General features: G+C 55.8%; 4 protein-coding genes across 4 annotated transcripts; 2 read left to right on the top strand and 2 right to left on the bottom strand.

The window, feature by feature from the left end:
- Positions 1-356: 356 nt before the first annotated feature.
- Positions 357-3,887, bottom strand: QBC33DRAFT_553391 (ankyrin). The gene is made up of 4 exons (XM_060429404.1): positions 2,900-3,887; positions 2,276-2,839; positions 689-2,188; positions 357-627 (listed from the first exon to the last, which is right to left on the bottom strand). The coding sequence occupies exons 1-3, from the start codon at positions 3,664-3,666 to the stop codon at positions 736-738; spliced, it is 2,784 nt and encodes a 927-aa protein (XP_060277948.1). The 5' UTR covers positions 3,667-3,887; the 3' UTR covers positions 357-627; positions 689-735.
- An 85-nt stretch (positions 3,888-3,972) lies between these two features.
- Positions 3,973-5,812, top strand: QBC33DRAFT_553388 (uncharacterized protein). The gene is made up of 2 exons (XM_060429403.1): positions 3,973-4,969; positions 5,039-5,812. The coding sequence occupies exons 1-2, from the start codon at positions 4,131-4,133 to the stop codon at positions 5,409-5,411; spliced, it is 1,212 nt and encodes a 403-aa protein (XP_060277947.1). The 5' UTR covers positions 3,973-4,130; the 3' UTR covers positions 5,412-5,812.
- QBC33DRAFT_603983 (uncharacterized protein) lies at positions 5,466-9,867 on the bottom strand. The gene is made up of 9 exons (XM_060432228.1): positions 9,587-9,867; positions 9,390-9,513; positions 8,650-9,320; positions 7,872-8,582; positions 7,296-7,823; positions 6,531-7,154; positions 6,167-6,462; positions 6,012-6,110; positions 5,466-5,940 (listed from the first exon to the last, which is right to left on the bottom strand). The coding sequence occupies exons 1-9, from the start codon at positions 9,858-9,860 to the stop codon at positions 5,521-5,523; spliced, it is 3,747 nt and encodes a 1,248-aa protein (XP_060277946.1). The 5' UTR covers positions 9,861-9,867; the 3' UTR covers positions 5,466-5,520.
- Positions 9,868-11,131: 1,264 nt separating this feature from the next.
- QBC33DRAFT_614706 (pectate lyase superfamily protein-domain-containing protein) lies at positions 11,132-17,727 on the top strand (the record flags this gene model as incomplete). Its single annotated transcript, XM_060432606.1, has 11 exons — positions 11,132-11,851; positions 11,908-11,932; positions 12,008-12,183; positions 12,286-12,377; positions 12,460-12,637; positions 12,712-12,779; positions 12,849-13,005; positions 13,091-13,859; positions 13,935-15,029; positions 15,115-16,662; positions 16,846-17,727. 11 exons carry the CDS (start codon positions 11,132-11,134, stop codon positions 17,571-17,573), a joined length of 5,556 nt encoding a protein of 1,851 aa, XP_060277945.1. The 3' UTR covers positions 17,574-17,727.
- Positions 17,728-17,831: the final 104 nt, after the last annotated feature.

Raw genomic sequence — 17,831 nt, 5'->3', positions numbered from 1 at the left:
TGTGCACCAATAATCCACGACAAATCTCTCGCCTGAGCGTGTCGCCCAGAAACCAGAATTGCGCCAAGAGAGAATCGCGTTATCCCTGAGGTTTGCCAAGCAGAGCATTGTTCTTGGCCCCTAAACTGGCTAAACGGCTTTGCGACTCAAAAAGACTTGGGACCCGGGCCAGCAACGCCCGCTGTATAATTAAACTAGCGCCGAGGAATCTTCCGAGCAGAAAATGGAGCCTTCCAAAGAGTCGTAACAGAGAAGGCCATGTTTAGTGTTACGTGCTGCTCGAGCATCTCTTTCACTAGCCATTGACTTGATTGGTTTAATTCTTGAACAAGAACCCAAGAGAACAGTTGCAGTGTGTAAAAAATATCTAATGCCTAATTGGATTCTTGGTTTGAGCTAATTAGTAATTGGCAGTAACTTGACACAGCTTCTAATTAAGCAGTTCCGTCTCTATAATTACCTCTAGTTCAAAACACAAGGCTTCCTGAAATTGTCTCTTCTGGTTCCAATCTATCCTACCGCTCGGATTCCCCTAGTCCACGTCACTCCCCAGACAGCTCGTCGAACACTAGGAGAAAGCGTGCGTCTCGACTGCCGCAGCACGCGCTGTGGTCTCACTTCAGTCAACTGTCATATTTGGAGTTAATTAGATGATGGCCAGCCCCAAGCATCTCCCCGGAAAACATACCCTGCCCTGCCAGACGCAATAACTACACAGTCTGCAGTTATACACAATCACCAACCAGGCTCATAACCTGTATGTACAAGTAGTTCCTTCCACGGCGCCGGAGGTTGTTCCTGGCCAGCCACCGCGCCGGCAGCCAGGAGCAGCCTGACTGCACCCTGCCTCTCATACTCCTCGGCATAGTCCAGCGGGGTCCTGCCCCTTTCATCGCGGGCATTCACGTCCGCCCCAGCCTCGACCAGCACTTCCAGGGCCCCCGGATCGCTCGCCATGGCGGCATAGTGGAGCGGGGTCCGTCCCCGGCTTGCCTCGGAGGCCTGGCTGGACCGGAGTTCCGGATCGGCCCAGCCGCGCCGGATGATGAGCCCGACGATCCTCTCGCACCCCTCGAGGGCGGCGTGGTGGAGGAGGTGCAGATGGTCGTCCGGGTTCAGCGTGGCGCCCAGCTCGACCAGCGCCTCGCACGCCTCGGCGGAATCACGATCGATCACGCACCGGATCGGGGCGCGCCAGTGACGTTGGCTGGGGTTCGGGTCCATGCCCCAGGAGACCAGCTCGCGGATGGTGTTGGCATAGCCGCCCTCTACTGCGCAGTGCAGTGCATTTCCGTACCAGTTGCTCAGGTACGGGTCGGCTCCTTGCTGGAGTAGGATTCTGACAGTCGAGACGTGGCCGCTCGCCGCCGCCTGGATGATGGCTGTTGTTCCCATTTTCGTAGCGTCGTTCACTCCGTACCGTCCCGATTCGAGCAATGCTGCAAGGGCGCGATTCAGGCCGCATCGGGCGGCGAGGTGCAAGGGATTTCTGCTACGGCACTCGTCTGGGTTCACGTACTCCTCGCGGTAGCCTTTCCCGTAATGGTTTACTTGTGTGGCGGCCGCAATCGCTGCAGGGGAAGCGAAGAGCCGGGAAAGAAGTGTCCAGACTTCGGGGTCGGACTCAACAGGCTTCACGTGCCGGCCATAATGCTGCGTTGCATATAAGAGAAAGGGAGACGATCGGATTTGCAACGAGATCTCATCTTGGGTCTCCCAAGGGCCGTCCTTGAAGTCTTCGAAGAGAAGATATTGCAGGCAATTAGAGGCGATATCTGCTTCGGCTCGGGGGAACAACTGTCGACTATGGCACACCAGGTATTCTTGGATGGCGTGATGCGCGGGTCTCACAAATGCTGTCTCGGGGTCGATCGCGACGAGACCCTGGCAGCACTCGACGACCACGTTGGGGGACGGTCGATATTTCGGGTTAACCCTGGTTTGGTTGGGTCGGATCGCCAAGGCATCGCTCAGTTCTGCGATATCCAGGGGCCGTTTCCAGTGTGTGAGGTACATGAGTACGCCCATCCCGATGCGACCCCTGTTTCCAGCTTGTCGCTGTATGCGTGCTACCGTCTCGCCGAAGGCCTGTGTGAGGTCGCGAGAAAGCTCCTCAAGGCGGTCTTCCATGTCTCCAATCGTTGGCTCCTTTAGTATGGTTCGAACTTGAAGTACGGGGAGAAGAAACCTGCAAGGATGAGTTATTTGTCGAGGTATTCCACTTGGGAGAAGGGAGACGGAAGGAGGGAGACGGAAGGCAAGAGAAACAACTTACATTCCATCAGCTCTATCTGCGAGAGTGTTGATAATCTTATTGGCAAAATCCTCATCTGCTATGTCGTATATACCACCGTGAAGCAGCTCCTCACGCAGATACGTCTTCAGATCGTCTCTCTGGGCTTTGATTTCGATCTGAGGGGAGTTGCAAAGCGCGTAATGAACATCCTGGATGTGAGGGCGGCTCGTTACCAGCACTCGAACTTTGGAGCTCTGGATCAATTGCTCAAGGAACTGCAAGATGGGTCTCCGGGAGCTCGAACCATCACACTCGTCGAGGGCGTCAATTACCAGATAGGCGCACTCCAGGTTTTGCACGACATCCAAAATCAGCCTTCCGCATTCATGAAGAGGTAAAGAGCTGGAAATGGGAGAAATCCTCTCATAAAGTTCGCCGACGGGTTTTGGAATCTCGGGCATCATCTCGACGAGTTGCCTGAGGACCAAAGGCCACACTTGGGACGGCGTCTGAAGTTCCTGCTCCTGATAGTCGAAGTAGATGAATGCCAGTGGGCAAATCGGACCGCTGGCAGATTCCAGTATGTCGTCAACAATTATCGAGCTGAAAATAAGTTAGCTGGTTTCTCTAGTCAACTTCGACATGGCAATGGGCGATACTCACGTTAGGTTTGTTTTGCCGGAACCTTGAATTCCGTGGCACCAAAGAGCATTCGACGGCGAGCTGCCATCCTTCCACTGGCGGTACTCAATCTTGTCTAATATCCAGTTGCCAGTGTTCGGAGCTCGAGATGTTTGGAGTGCCTGGTGCTTGTGGTCATGCCTCGCTGTCGAGATCCAGTCCAGAATCTGGCTTCGTGTTTCCGTGTTGGCACCATCTTTGAGCATCTGCGTCTGCTCCTGGACAGCGTCGAACATCTGTGCCGTGCTAGACTGGATTGCTTGGATCGATTTAAACTGGTCAAGCTGCTGGCCCATCACCTTGACGACGTCATCCGAAGTCCGAGCGAGCAGCCGGCATCCATCAATGGACAAGGCAAAGTGCATCCACTGCGTGAAGTTTCGTATCTCTTGAATGGTGGTTTGATGCTCCTTCTCGCTCAGTGGCCACAGGAAACGACTCATCCTCCCGTTCGATTCATGACCCAACTTCTTGCAGAGGGATCGTAACTTGGTTTCGCACGCGGCCGAGCAAGACAAGAGCACCGAGGACTGGTCAAATCGAACATCAAATGCCTCAAGCGTGCCGCTACCGAGAAGGTCATTGAGGCTCCTCAAGCTGACTTGCAACGCCTCGAGCTCGGTGATCAAGGTCGTGATTGACTCCCTAGCGTTCCGGACAGCAGTCATATAACTTCGCGCGGATTTTATGGCAGTGGCCACTAACGGCAGGACGCCTGCAACACCCAGGGATAACGATACTGGGTCCATGGTGCTTTTGTCATGACATGGTGAGACTAGCAAAGAACTGAGGATGGCTTGAAGAGTCGAAGATACGAAGACGCGAAAAGGATTTGGGAAGGAATCGGGAGAATATCAGGGACCCCACATTTGGGCGGCCTCATGCACAGAGAGAGGAGGAAGGTGTGTGGGATTCTAGCTCACGACTCAGCCACAGAATAACAATCCAATAAGAGCTGCAGGCAACCACTAAACGCCAGCTACGGTAGAGACATATACTGATGCAGTAGGCAGTTGCTGTTCACGCCTGGGGTCTGTGCGCTGCAGGTGGTAACAGGCGGTGAGGCAGGATTCTGAGCGACTTGTCTTGAACAGGACAAGTAGGCATAAATACCTCGCATCTACCCCAAAACAAGACAAGTCTCAAAAACACTGGACTTCAATCGCAACAAGGTTCACATCAAAATTTGCCACTTCAAAACTTGCCATCAATCATGACAACCCGATCACTACCACCCCGCATGTCCAAGGAGAAGCACGCCGAGAGACGTAAAGGACTCATGGAGTATCGACGCGAGGTGACCGAGGGATTTGACCTCGTCGCGATGGCCCTTGAGAATCCGAAACAGCTCAGCGAACAGCAACGGCTTGCTCTCCTCGGCCGCGCGCCTTACACTTATGACCAAATGGTCCTCGTCCAGAAAGTGACAAACAACAGGTTCGGGAGTGCGGCAAGTCTGGTCTCAGCTGCATACAATTGGTACTGCAATCTCGACTCCCCAGCAGACTGCAAGCTGATGCTGTGCGACGTCCGCCACCTCGACGACCCTTCCCAACTCGACGCTGAATATGCGGCCCAGCTTCGCGCCGAGGCAGAGCAGACGCCCGAAGAGCGTGCTCGCGAGGCGGTGCGCACCCTGTCCGAGAAGCGCGCACGGAGGAATGCTAGGCGCTTGCTCCCGGAGCTGGAGAAGCTGACGGCTGAGGAGCTGCACGAGCTGGCCGAGAAACGTGCGGGGTCCACAATCTGGAGGCGGGTCGAGCCGGCGTTGCCAGAATGGATTAATGATATCATGACACGCCTATTCCACTATGGTTTCGCATACTACCGAAGCAAGGAGGTCTCCGACCGCTTTGGCGATAAGTTTGAGGCCGTCTGGAAGAGACTGGAGCGGCAGGCTTCATCAATACCTCCGTACGACGGGCAAGAGACCATCGTGTGCCGAGCTGGAGTCTTCTCAATATACAAATCCGGCTGCCTAGAGTCCGCCATCAACGAGGTGGAGTGGTCCGAATACCAGGCAACCGAAGACGATCTGTCTTCCATAAGGAGGTATGTACCGGGCCGAAACCCCCGCGCTGTCAAAAAACGGCGCAGTGATTTACAAGAGACCATACACAGACATTTTCAAGGCGCTCGAGACAAAATCGACCCAGACTCCGGCATCCTCACCAACACATTCATTGTCCTGACCTTGGAATGCATACACCGGGATCTTTTCACGGCAGAAGAGCTATCGGACTTGCCCACCTGCTGGGTATGGGCCTACGATGCCGACTGGGAGCCGCCGCCGGGTGCCCAGGCAGATGACGATGGTTATGAAGGGCGCGTGAAGGTCCCGATTGCGTGTCTGCATGCCTGGTTCTATGGCGCGCGGGTGGAGGCGGAATACGACATGAAGCAGCTCTGGAAGAAGGCTCAGTCCCATCCCGAGCAGCTTTACGTCTGCTGCACTTTGCCGCTGGAGGAGTGGAACCATGAGCCATACGTTTGAAGAGCTTACTGGGTTGTCTTTGACGGTCGAATGGGAAATAATTAATTACACAGTGATTAAATTGAACCGCCTCCAAGAAGCACACATGTTGACCCAAATATGCATGAGCTTAGTTTTCTTGGAAGAGGTTGTGGTCGAAATGAATCAGAATGTCCACCTGAGACCGATACTGCAGGAATTTATCGAGTGCTGTTTGCGCGTCAACAATGTCCTGCGCCCGCGGCTGTCCCAGCTTGGCATTGCTGGTCAGGTCAATGATGCGGTTGGTCCACAATTCGACCAGCTCTTTTGTACGAACTGCCATCCAGGCTTTGCTGAAGTCAACCATACGATCCACATGAAGCGCCATGAAATCCCGCCAGTGCCAAGCAGCAATATTCAGGTCCCGTGGTCGGCGGCCAGTGTTCGTCCACACATCCTGGATGTAGGCAGCTTCAAAGTCGGCCAGCACGTCAGCGACAGCGACGTGAGTGTGTATTAGGTTGTTTTTGATGCCGTCGTGCCTTAGGTACTTCCAAACGCCAAATATCTAAACATAATTAGTTGGTTAATGTTGGGGTGTTGTGCCAAGGGAAAGCCGCCACAACCGACAGGACTCACCAGATCAAAGGTGGCACCAGCCACGCCTGCCGCCTCCAGGTTTGGTTTCAGGACTGCTCTCCATTTGCCAATGGCCATGTGCTCTTTCAAACCCCAAATCTAGAGAATCAGTGTCAACGTGGGCTTAGGGTTAATTACCCGAGAGCAATACGCACCCTGGCCTTCATGCCATTTAGCTTCTCCTCACAGTTCACCATATCATGGGGATTGTCTTTGGAGCCCAGGGCCTTGAACATTTTCTCCATCGGCGATGCGCTAGGAAAACGGTCCCACCACTCGTCAAACCCATGAACGAACTGGTTCCTCCAGATATGAGACTCGATTTGCACGTTGGGGTCCCACATGGAATCCAGAAGCCCGAGGCCCGAAGGCAGCTTGACGGCAGGTAAGTGCCCGACAATCGTAAACTGCATGAAATCCCGGATGGTCTGTAGTTCAAGAATATGTTCGGCTTTTTGGACACGACCAACCCATGTTAGCAAAAGCTGACTGGCGTTGCGGGGCGGGGGAAGAACTTACAAACCCACCGTCCGTCATCGTCGTCCCCCTCCTCGTCTATATCTCCGTAACCACAAGCGTTGCCGTTGCTGACAAAGAAGCGGCGATTATCCCCGTTTGCGGCTGCCAAGTTGTTGCCATCTGCTCCGTTCACGTAGGGCTCCGAGAAGATATAGAAATCGCAGCCCTGTCCGCATATGATCTTGAACTTCCGCCGCCCGCCATCGCGGGCGAATACGACGCCTGGGAAAGGGTGGAGTATATCGTCGATCAACACCGCAGCCCAGTCCTCGCCATCGTCTGTGCCGCCGTCATCCGGGTCGCCCAGGAGGGTTGGATCCATCATGCCCACCGTGTTGATGTTACAATACATCCGAGACAGGACCAGCTCCCCTCCCCTTGCCATGTCTTCGTATTCTTCGATGTCGCACAGGGTTGACCGTGCTGCGTTGTCCATTTTCCTGAGCACCATCCGGGTCGGACCCCACGTGTGAGAAAGCGCGCCTCCGTCCAGATGCGGCCAGTTTCCCAGAATTTGTTCGTCCCACATCTCACGCTTCGCCTGGCCGAGCTCAGAGCCAGGAGAGTACCGCAGCACATCGGTCAGCACCCTCTCTGCCGCAGGCGGGGCACTCCTGAACGCTCCTTGCCGTCTGACCACGGAGACGTTGCCAGATAGTGTTGGCGTGGACCGCGTGTGGAAGATCTGGCCGTTGTCCGCCGGACACACCGGGTCGGCGGCCCACATTCCGAGGAGCTCTTTAAGGCGGTCTTCCTTCTCCTGACTATTTCTAGCCGGCGTTTCGTAGCGAGCGTAGCAGCAGTATGCCTGCCACTCGCCAATTGGGCAGAACGGCTGGCCAAAGTCTGACACGGTGACCTTGACCTTGTTGTCGGGACAGCCGCTTCTGCAGGTGCCAGGCTCGTCAAATACAGACCAGGGGCCGTAGCCCGCGTACCAGCCACAGCCGTCCCATGCGGCCCTGTCGATTGTGTCGCAGCAATATGGCCGATTCCCAGGGCAATGCTGCGCTCCGCTGCCCCGGGTTGCCCCATACGGTATCAATAGGTCCGGGAGGTTGGAATCCCAGGCACAGGCATCCTGGGAGGCCAGAGTGCAGTCGGGCTCCTTGCCGTACCACCTGCACTTGGCCCAGACTTGCATCGACTCGATCAATTTAGTCTGGTCGTCCGGGTGATTCGGGTCCTCTCCCGTCTCACAGCAGGCCACTTGTGTCTTCCCGTTGTTGCATGCCACGCCCAAAGAGGCGATCTCCGACTGGCCGCTGGGGCACTGCGGGTCGCATTTGCCGCCTTTATGGTTGTACCAACCGCACTTGGGCGTAGGGCCGGGGGGGCAACAGAATCTCCGCCCTGCAATGCCGGTGGGGCATCCGGTGCCGTCGAGCATGACTTCGTCGTCACGGTTACGGTTCTTGTCCACCCGGACAATGGCCTTCCACCCTCTCGGGCATCCGTCGCCGCAGTTGGTCCACCGACACTGGTCTCGCGGTATCAAGTCGCTCGGCCCCGCGATCACCACCCCCGCGCGGAACGGGTCGGTCCAAGTCGTGACCGAGCGGGATGCGTGTTTCGTCACCGTCTGCAGTTGCTTGGAAAATGTGCCATCGAGACGGTCCTGGCTCACGGCCCACACCATGACGCCCCCGAGGCACTGGCTCCTCGCAAAGTCGACCTTGAGCGCCCATGAGTCTCCGTCGTCGTATGTGATCCAGTCACGGCCAGTCGAGAAAATCTTGACCGCGGCACTCGGCTCCAGCGTCGGGGTGACGCGCCTCCTCTCCACTAAATCCAGCACTTCGGAGTTGGTGAGGACGCCGACCTGGCCGGAACAGCGGCCCGCGGGGCTACCCGAGTCGAACAGGCAGCCCGGCTCCATGCAGTTGGGATCCGAGGCTGTGAAGGTACGCGTGTAAAACGCAAGACCTAGCACGACCTGGTCTGGGTTGATGTCGTTCCTCCACAACAGATCAAGGGCATCCTTAATCTCGGTGAGGTTGGTATGAGAGTTGAGATGATTTCCGAGCCACGAAGTGGGGGAATCCCAAGTTCCTGCCGGGAGGGCAGAGTCAGACAAGGGAAGGGGTGAGCAACGGGGTGAGTAAGGGGGCTGGCTAACCATGCAAATCATAGCTCATAAGGCTGAAGAAATCGACGCTGTCGGCAAGCTTCTTGATGTCGAAATGCTGGAGGTACCAGTAAGACGCAGGGATTGTGATGCTCAACCCGTTTCTCGCGCCATTCTGCGCAAGGGCATTCTTGAGGTTTCGCATAAAGATAGGAAAGTTTCCAAAATCTTCACCACGACCGCTTCGATCCTCAGCCTCTGGGTACTCCCAGTCAATGTCCACTCCGTCAAAGTCGTACGTGTTCATGAAAGAGATGAGAGAGGAGATGAAAACTCTCTGGTTCGCCTCTGACCGAGCAATGTCCGAGAAGGTCGTGGCCGTTGGGCCAGGGTCGTTGAATGTCCAGCCGCCTATTGCGATGAAGACCTTGAGTGCGGGGTCGGTCCTCTTCAGGTTTGTCAGGCGAACATAGAGATCTGGATCCCCAGCTGCAACCGGCACGACCTTGAAGGTGACAGGATCAATACTCGCAAAGGCAAAGTTGAGATGGGTGTAGACGCCAGGGGGGATATCTTCGGGTTGGAACTTGTCGCAAGGTCGGCCTGGCGCCCAGCCTTCATAGTATCCGACGACCCTCTGCATGGGCTGCTGGTTGTTGATTGCGCATGATGGTCGCTGGATCGTTTGGGTGCCACAGAATTCCTCCGTCACGCCACACCATCTAGGCAGGTTGATTAGCCAAACACGTCTATCTTCCTTTGGGCACTTTGAGAGAGACAGCAGCACTCACCCCCATTTGGAGCAGCAGACATTCAGGGGGCAGTGGGCAACCTCGGAATGTGCCGGGCCAAAACCTCCTGGGTCGCAGTAGCTCTTGGCATCACAGCCCGCCACGCAGTTTTCCGTACTGCAATCTGTCCATCCTCGTCAGCTGGTTGTGTGGAAAGGTGAGAGATTGGGTGAGAGAAACCGGGGGCAAGCACTTACAGTCCGGGCCAAGGCCACAGAATCCAAACTTGGAGCAGCAAGTGCCATCCTGGCACGGGTTGTCCTCGTCGCAGCCGAGCCTGAAATCACAGGTGCTCTGGCATCCGGCACCACAGTGGGATTCTGTGGTGCCGCAAAAGCCGAATTCACTACAGCATCCGGTCGCGCAGTGGTTCGTCGCACTGCACTCTTGCCCGAAGGAGAGTGAAGGTAGCAAGAAAATGAGGGTGCCAAGTAACAAAGGAAGGTAGGCGAAGAGGCGACGGGGCCCCATGGCGACGATGGTAAAAGAGAGACGATAATAAGGAGTGGAATTCGGGCTGTCTAGCCTGTTGCTCGTGGCAGCATTATGCCATCAACAAGTTTAATCTTCCGATGGAGAGAATTGGAACGGGCGACAGTCAAATACCACAATACAGGAACTCCATGTGGGCTCGAGACACGGCTCCTTTGCATTTGGAAGCCGCCATTAGACAGGGGTGAGATATCTACACTAAGAAAGAGTTCGTCTAAGGCGCGAATCGCGGAACCGCCCCCTCCCCCCCCCTCTCTGATAGGGCCTTGGCGAGATGTGATCGAATTATTGCCCCTGTATTGCTTATCCACGGCCAGAATGTGAATGTAACTACGGGGTTGGATTAGACAGACGCACACCCATCGAGTCCTTGTCTAGTAATATCGCGACATTCAATACGGACGTATCTTTCACCCCGGATGGGTCCGCGGACCTTGGCAAGTTGTTGTTGGGGGTCGCTTCTGCATAGACGCCACAGTGGAACGTGGTTAAAGTTCCTGGAACAGAGTCATTCCGCACCCAGCTAGAGGTTGGATTTGGTACGCTAGCATTCGATATTCCACCCGGGGAGGATCCGCGTGCCTTGGCGGTTTGTGGGGGCACCCCGAAATCTTCATCCCTTCCCCGAGCAGTGTACGAATCTGTACTCCTTCATTTCGTGTATATGCAACAACAGCTACTAGCGGCCCGATCCCGAGTTTGGTCGGGCCTTGGCAGTCCGATTCAGGGATGGCGCAAGTACTCGACCTGCACTAGAGGCTGGGCATCGTGACGTAGAATGCCCCCATATGCAGGGACTTTTTCACCGACGTGGGTGTTATCAAATCAGATGTGGGGATTTAAAAAAGAATACAAACATTGGAAATGACAACCAGGTGTTCAACCGCCGACCAATTTGAAGAAACGATAGTTCCAGGAGAAGGGTAGGATCGTGTGTTTTAACATATTGCCGGACTGCCGATTGTTGCTCGAGGATGGGCGGCCGCTGTTGGGAGACGAGGGAATCAGGGGGCTAACTGGACTTTTACATCTTCAAAGTGCCTGGTTTAATTATGGACCCCATGTCTTGACCTTCCCCGACTTCGCTGCCTCTCTCCCCGCCTCGCACAGTCTCCATGGCACAAGATCGTGGACTTGAAGCTGTTCCGCATCTATGAGCCTTCCCACATTCTTTACTCCTCTGACGAGACTGCCAGCCCTCGAAAGCAGCCATGGCCGCTCGCTCCGCCAATCTTTTTTACCCCTTCACTATGTTGGCCACACTCATTATTTTCCTTTTTCTCGCTGTTGATACACAACATGTTCTCGCCTCCGCTACAAGCAGACACGGCCGCCACCCAGAATTGCACCACCTTGGACGCCGCAATGGCTCCTTCACTGGGAACCTCACTCTCTCCTCGGCCAGGGAGCTCCTCTCCAAGGGGCAAGCGGCAATGGCCCGCGCCAACTCGGAGATCCTGAGGAACCCACGCCCCAACAACTACAACGTCCTGAACTCCACGGAGCTGGGCCAAACCCTGACACCACCTCCTGCCCTCGACTACAGCAACAGCACCACCTCGGTGCTCAGCCGTAGGCGGATAGGTGTAGGTAATAGCACTACTCGCAGCAACTCGAGCACTGCGAGGTACTCGGTCCCGCCTGAGCTCTTAGAAGCTGCCCGCATTGTCGCGGAAGCTGGCCCCCCACCAGAGGATGATACCAACTACGCGTCGATCGTTGCGAGTCTGAAGTCTCGGTTCAAGCCCGCTAGCAACGATACAGTTGCCATGCCCCCGATTCTGAAACATGCTTCCGGGCTGCTGGAAATTGTCACGGACCCGCCCTCGGCCTTCCGGTACGGTTCCAACTCGTCTGACGGAGACCCTGTGTCGCTGCCTCGGCCGGCCCAGAAGCGAGGTGCGGAAGACTGGTGGATGGCCAAGATCGAGCACCGAGGCAAAAACCCATTTGCCCCCGCTGGATATCAGGTATGCGGGACGTTTGTGGAGACTTATACACAGCCGTAACTGATCAAGGAGCACAGGTTTGGAGGAACGTGAAAGACTTCGGTGCCGTCGGTATGATATAAACCCTGCTGTAGAACAAAACTATGTTTGCGTGACAACTGACCTAGAGTATCATAGGAAATGGAATTGCTGATGACACTGCTGCAATCAACCTGGCTATTTCCAGCGGCGGGAGATGTGGTGAGAACTGTGGCGGAAGCACCGTCTACCCAGCGACAGTCTACTTTCCTCCAGGGACATACCGGGTGAGCAGCTCCATCATACAGTACTTCAACACGGAGCTGCTTGGGAATGTGAGTTTGTTTCTGTTTCCCTGGGCCATATCACGGGCCTGATTTGATGATGATGATGATGATGATGATGAATGCCAGAGCCTAATTGCTAACACCATACAGCCCTTGGACGTTCCAAAAATTGTCGCCGCGCCCAGTTTTGTTGGCCTGGGAGTCATTACTTCCAACATATACACCGGAGCACAATCCGAATGGTATGTAGTCCAGTCTCTGCGTCGTGATTAATTACTTGGTGATCCAACAAGCCATGATTCTGAAATCCGACACTCTTGCTAGGTATTTGAATACGAACAACTTCCTGCGCAGCATCCGCAACTTCATCATCGACGTCCGTCAAACACCGCAAGATGGCCAAGTTTGCGGTATCCATTGGCAGGTTGCTCAAGGAACCTCTCTGGAAAACATTCGGTTCTACATGACCGACCCAAGCGTAGACCCGACGACTACGCAGCAGGTGAGTAAGCTTGTGTGTTGTAATCAAGTCTTTGGCTGAATATTAATTGCTGACTTTTAATATTCCAACTCCAGGGAATTTATATGGAAAACGGGAGCGGCGGTTTCCTCTCTGATCTCTACTTTGTGGGGGGCAAATTCGGGTGAGCTCAGTCAACTTCCCTCCTAAGTTTAACCCGAACCTTTTGCTCATGCCTATGCTTTTGATTCAGTGCATATATGGGCAACCAACAGTTCACTGCGAGTGGGCTGTACTTCAGCAACTGCCAGACGGCGTTGCAAATCCACTGGGACTGGGGCTGGACCATTCAAAACGTGGGCATTGAAGATTGCGACACAGGGGTCATCATTGTTGGGGGCGCTGGCGGGGTAAGTAATATAGTTGCATGACTGACAACCTTCCCCAACTGTTCCCTTGCTTCACTCGCTGACATTTTATTTCTGTTAATTATAGCCCTTCAGTACCGGCCAGGGTGTGGGCTCTCTCATCCTCACCGATGTGATTATGACCGACACCAATGTTGGCATCTCCACGTCCTTGTTTGCCGACAATTCCACGGCTTTCTTGCTCTCCAACTCCCGTTTTACCCATGTCAACCCTATTGTTCGTGACGCCGAGAAGAACACGGTGCTCCTCGCAGGCGGCAGCGGCACAGTCGTGGTCGATGCATGGGGATTTGGCAAAGTGAGCAGCCCTGCAGGTGACGTCGCCTTTGTGAACGGAGCCACCATCGCAAGTCCTACTCGCAATCTATATTTGACCAACAGCGCTACCACTGGAGGTACCCAGCCGCAGTTCTTCACGAGACGACGGCCAAGCTACTCCAACATTGGTTTTAGCCAGCTTATTGACGCGAAAGCGTACGGTGCCAAAGGCGATGGAGTCGCTGACGATACGGCGATCCTCAACCACCTTTTTAGTGCGGCCGCAAACATGTCCGCCATTGTGTATATCCCCTTTGGTGTGTATATCATCAAGGATACTGTCACCATCCCGGTGGGCTCGCGCGTGATTGGACAGGCTTGGCCGCAAATCATGGCAACGGGGCCCAAGTTTGGCAACATGAACAATCCCCGTGTGGCTGTTAGAGTTGCCGAGAAAGGCCAGGCCGGCGTGGTTGAGATACAGAGCCTGATGTTCACTGTCAGGGGCCCGACTGCTGGGGCTGTCCTGGTCGAGTGGAACGTCCACGAATCTTTCCAAGGATCTGCCGGACTTTGGGGTAAGTTTGTCCGTCCCCACATGAGCGAAAGAGTTCTGCAGTGGTCAGCATTGCTAACTTTTCCTCCCACAAAAGATTCCCACTTCCGAGTTGGTGGAGCAGCAGGCACCGACCTTCAGCTGGCTGACTGTCCAAAGCTCTCAGGCAGCATCAATCCGAATTGCATCGCCGCCTCGTTGATGCTCCACCTTACTCCCACGTCGTCGGCCTACCTTGAAAATGTCTGGGTCTGGTCTGCAGACCATGATATCGACCAGAATGATCAAGACCAAATTGACATCTACTCGGCGCGAGGAGTGTTGATCGAAAGCAAGGGCCCGACCTGGCTTTGGGGTACTTCGGTGGAACACTGCGTCTTATACCAGTACCAACTCTCTGGTGCGAAGAACGTGGTGCTCGGCCTGATCCAGACCGAGTCGCCCTACTTCCAAACCGTCCCGGCAGCCCCAGCGCCGTTCACCCTGGGCGCGTTCCCGGATGATCCGACTTTTGACCACTGCACGCCTGGTTCGGGTCGCTGTGCCATGTCCTGGGGCGTGAGGATCCTCGATTCGTCAGCGGTCTACATTCTCAGCACTGGACTGTACACGTGGTTCCAGGCCTACGACCGAACCTGCATGGATACCGGCGCAAACGACTGCCAGGACAAGGTCTTCTACACCGAGCAGAGTTCAGATATTTGGATCTACAACCTAGTGACGATCGGCAATATCGAGATGATCAGTCCACTGAACGGGGCTCCCACCTTGGCGGTCAACAACCGTAACGGGTTTGCCTCGTCAATCCTCGCGTGGCTGGGCGGAGGAGATCAAGTCACGGGTGAGCGGGAGTTTGAGGGCTTCAGGGTCTATGGACAGGGGGCTCTGGACCGTTCGGATTTCACCGGGACTTGCAAGACTGCCCTTTCCGCGCTCGTGAAGTGCGACGACCTGGCCAGAACTTTCCGAACGCCAAGCTACCATGGTGTTCTCCCCAACACCGACATCTCAGACTCGGTGTGTGATCCTGGGTGTGCGAGGTCTTTGCAGAACTGGATGACGGCTGTGGAAGCGCTGTGTGACGGGCAGCTGTGGGAAAACGGCGCCCCGGCCGAGATTATTGGCGGCTACATCCAGTATGGCGTTCAAGAAACATGCCAGAAGCAGCAAGGAACGGATCAATATTGCAACGGTAAGTGCAAAGTGCGAGATCCAATGACGGGGGAAATCCATGCCCAAGTAGCTAACCACACACACTCACACCTGTCTGCACACAGATGTCATTGTTGCCTTCAGTGACTCGGACGACATCGTCAGCATGCCCACAGCCGAGCTTTGCTCAGACTGCTATCTTGGGCGGCTGAAGATGATGCAGGCCAGTCCGTACTCGATATTCTCATCCTACCCCTTTTTCCAAGACACCTTGGACCAGGCCATCACCCGATGTGCCCTCGCGAATCAGCCAACAAACACACATCCGCCGCTTGTGCCTCCCACGCCGACGCCGACACCGTTTTGTCTCTCTGATGTTGAGTATGTCACGGCGGCGGGGGATACCTGCGACTCCATCGCCCTCGCACACAGCGTGTCGTCGGCGTCCATCTTCATTGGAAACCCTCAGATCGGAGACTGCAGCAGCGTTGTGCCCGGTCAGACAATTTGTCTCCCGCTCCAGTGCAGCACTTACACGCTGCTGCCTGGGGATGACTGCCTTTCGATAACCGTAGACACGGACGTCCGACACGACGATATTCTGCGGTTTAACCCCTGGATCGACATGGCCTGCACGAACATCGAGGCCGCATGTCTCATGTACGGGAATATCCTGTGCATCTCCGCACCAGGCGGCGACTTCGCCCACGAGGTGACCAGCGAAGACTCAGACCCCGCATACCGAGAATATGCCCCGGAGATTGTAACACCCCCCGATGGTGCCACGGTCGCCACAGGAACGACGTTGAACTGCGGGCGTTGGTACACGGCGCTTGCAGGCGACGACTGCGCCATCATCACGATCCAGAACCATATCAGCCTCCGGCTGTTCGCTCTAATCAATCCATCCATTGTGGAAGGTGTGTGTGCAGAGAGTATTGTGGCAGGCACCACGTATTGCGTCGGACCGATTTTCTACTGGGACCGGGATTTAGGTTTGGGCATAGGCACACCCTACGAGTCTGTCGGGTGCTACTCGAGCAAGGTGGCCGGAAAGACTGCCCTGATGGGAGACTGGTTCACCCACGAGACGAAGACCTCGGTGGTGTTATGCAAGGCATACTGTCAGTATTGGGGTCTGAATTTCTTCGGCATCACCAATGGAATGACCTGCTACTGTGATCGCGGGATTGCCATGGACGCCGAGAAGGTTGACGATGCGCTGTGCACACTGGACTGCGTTGGAGGCGGAGATGGAAAATGTGGCAGTCCGACGCTGATGAGCGTATACACCACCGAGGGGGAAATCATCGTCAAGGCCGAGAACGTGGGCTGCTACGTGGACGACGGAACCACGCGCCCACTGGGAGACACGAGCTTCACTGACGCCGCCATGACGATCAATAAGTGTGGGGCGATTTGCCATACCACGTATGACTTCTTCGGTCTGGAGAATGGCGACGAGTGCTGGTGCGGCAATGCGATTGCCAGTTCCGCGACTGCGGTCAGCTCGGCCGAGTGCGGCACCCCTTGCGCCGGACAGGAGGAGAAGGAGTGCGGCGGAGCTGGCCGGATCGACATATACACGACGATATCACCCGATGACGGTGACGGCGGTGGTACGGATCCGGGAGACGGCGACGGCGACGGCGACGGCGACGGCGACGGCAACGGTGACGGTGACGGTGACGGTGACGGTGACGGTGACGGTGACGGTGACGGTGACGGTGACGGTGACGGTGACGGTGACGGTGACGGTGACGGTGATGGCGACGGCGACGGCGACGATGACTACCACTACTACGGCTGCTACACCGAGGCAACCAACTCCCGCGCTCTAGCTCACTCCTCCACAGTATCTGGAGACAGCATGACAGCCGAATTCTGCGCTGCCTACTGCCTGACCACCCAGGGGCAGACCATGTTCGGCGTCGAGTACGGCGCCGAGTGCTGGTGCGGGTCCCGGCTGGAACTCGGCTCCGTCGCCGTCCCCGAATCCGACTGCGACGTGCCCTGCTCCGGCGATCCGACCAAGAACTGCGGCGCCGGCAACCGCCTCGGCATCTACGGCCTCGATCCTAGCCCGCCCCTTGCCTACAAGTACTACGGGTGTTACTCCCAGGGCAGTGCGGGCCACGCCGTCGACGTCGCAACCTCCGACGCCACAGACACCATGACCATAGGCGAATGCGCGGCCTTCTGTCTCCAGGCACAAGGCGGGGGCGAGAGCGTGGTAGCCTCCTACTTCTCCGTCGAGAACGGCCACGAATGCTACTGCGGCGCCGGCCTCGACGCCGGAGCCGTGCCTGCGCCCGCGAGTAGTAGCTGCGACTTGCCGTGCGTGGGGCTCGCGTCGGATATGTGTGGTGGCGCTGCCTTTGGTGGAGTCTTCGGTAACACAGTTAATCCTCCGCCGACGTCGGCCACGGGATATGAGTATCAGGGGTGCTTTACGGAGGCGACTGAGGATAGGGCGTTGCACTCTGGTAGGTTGCGCCGCCCCATTCTTACTTTGTTGGGAATCACTTGTGCCCATGCTAACACCCTCTGTGCAAAACAGCAACTACCGCCGATAATGCCATGACGGTCGACGTCTGTGCCCAGTTCTGCCTGGCTGCTGGGTACAGTATGTTCGGCATTGAGTACAGCCGCGAGTGCTTTTGTGGTGCGGAGCTGCAGCTCGGTTCGGTGTCGGCCCCCGAGGAAGACTGCAACATGCCCTGTGGTGGAGATGCGACGGTGAATTGTGGTGGACCGAGCCGTCTGAGTGTTTATCTTTGGCCATGAGAAGTATATGATTCATTGCTTGGTGGTGCTTGTGCCCCTTGTTGCATATTGGCCA

This window comes from Phialemonium atrogriseum (assembly GCF_030411735.1).
Source record: "Phialemonium atrogriseum strain 8032-3 unplaced genomic scaffold QBC33scaffold_57, whole genome shotgun sequence".
In the NCBI taxonomy this organism is placed as follows: Eukaryota; Fungi; Ascomycota; class Sordariomycetes; order Cephalothecales; family Cephalothecaceae; genus Phialemonium; species Phialemonium atrogriseum.
Note: the sequence above shows the minus strand (reverse complement) of the source record. Positions and strands in the feature narration are given on the sequence as shown.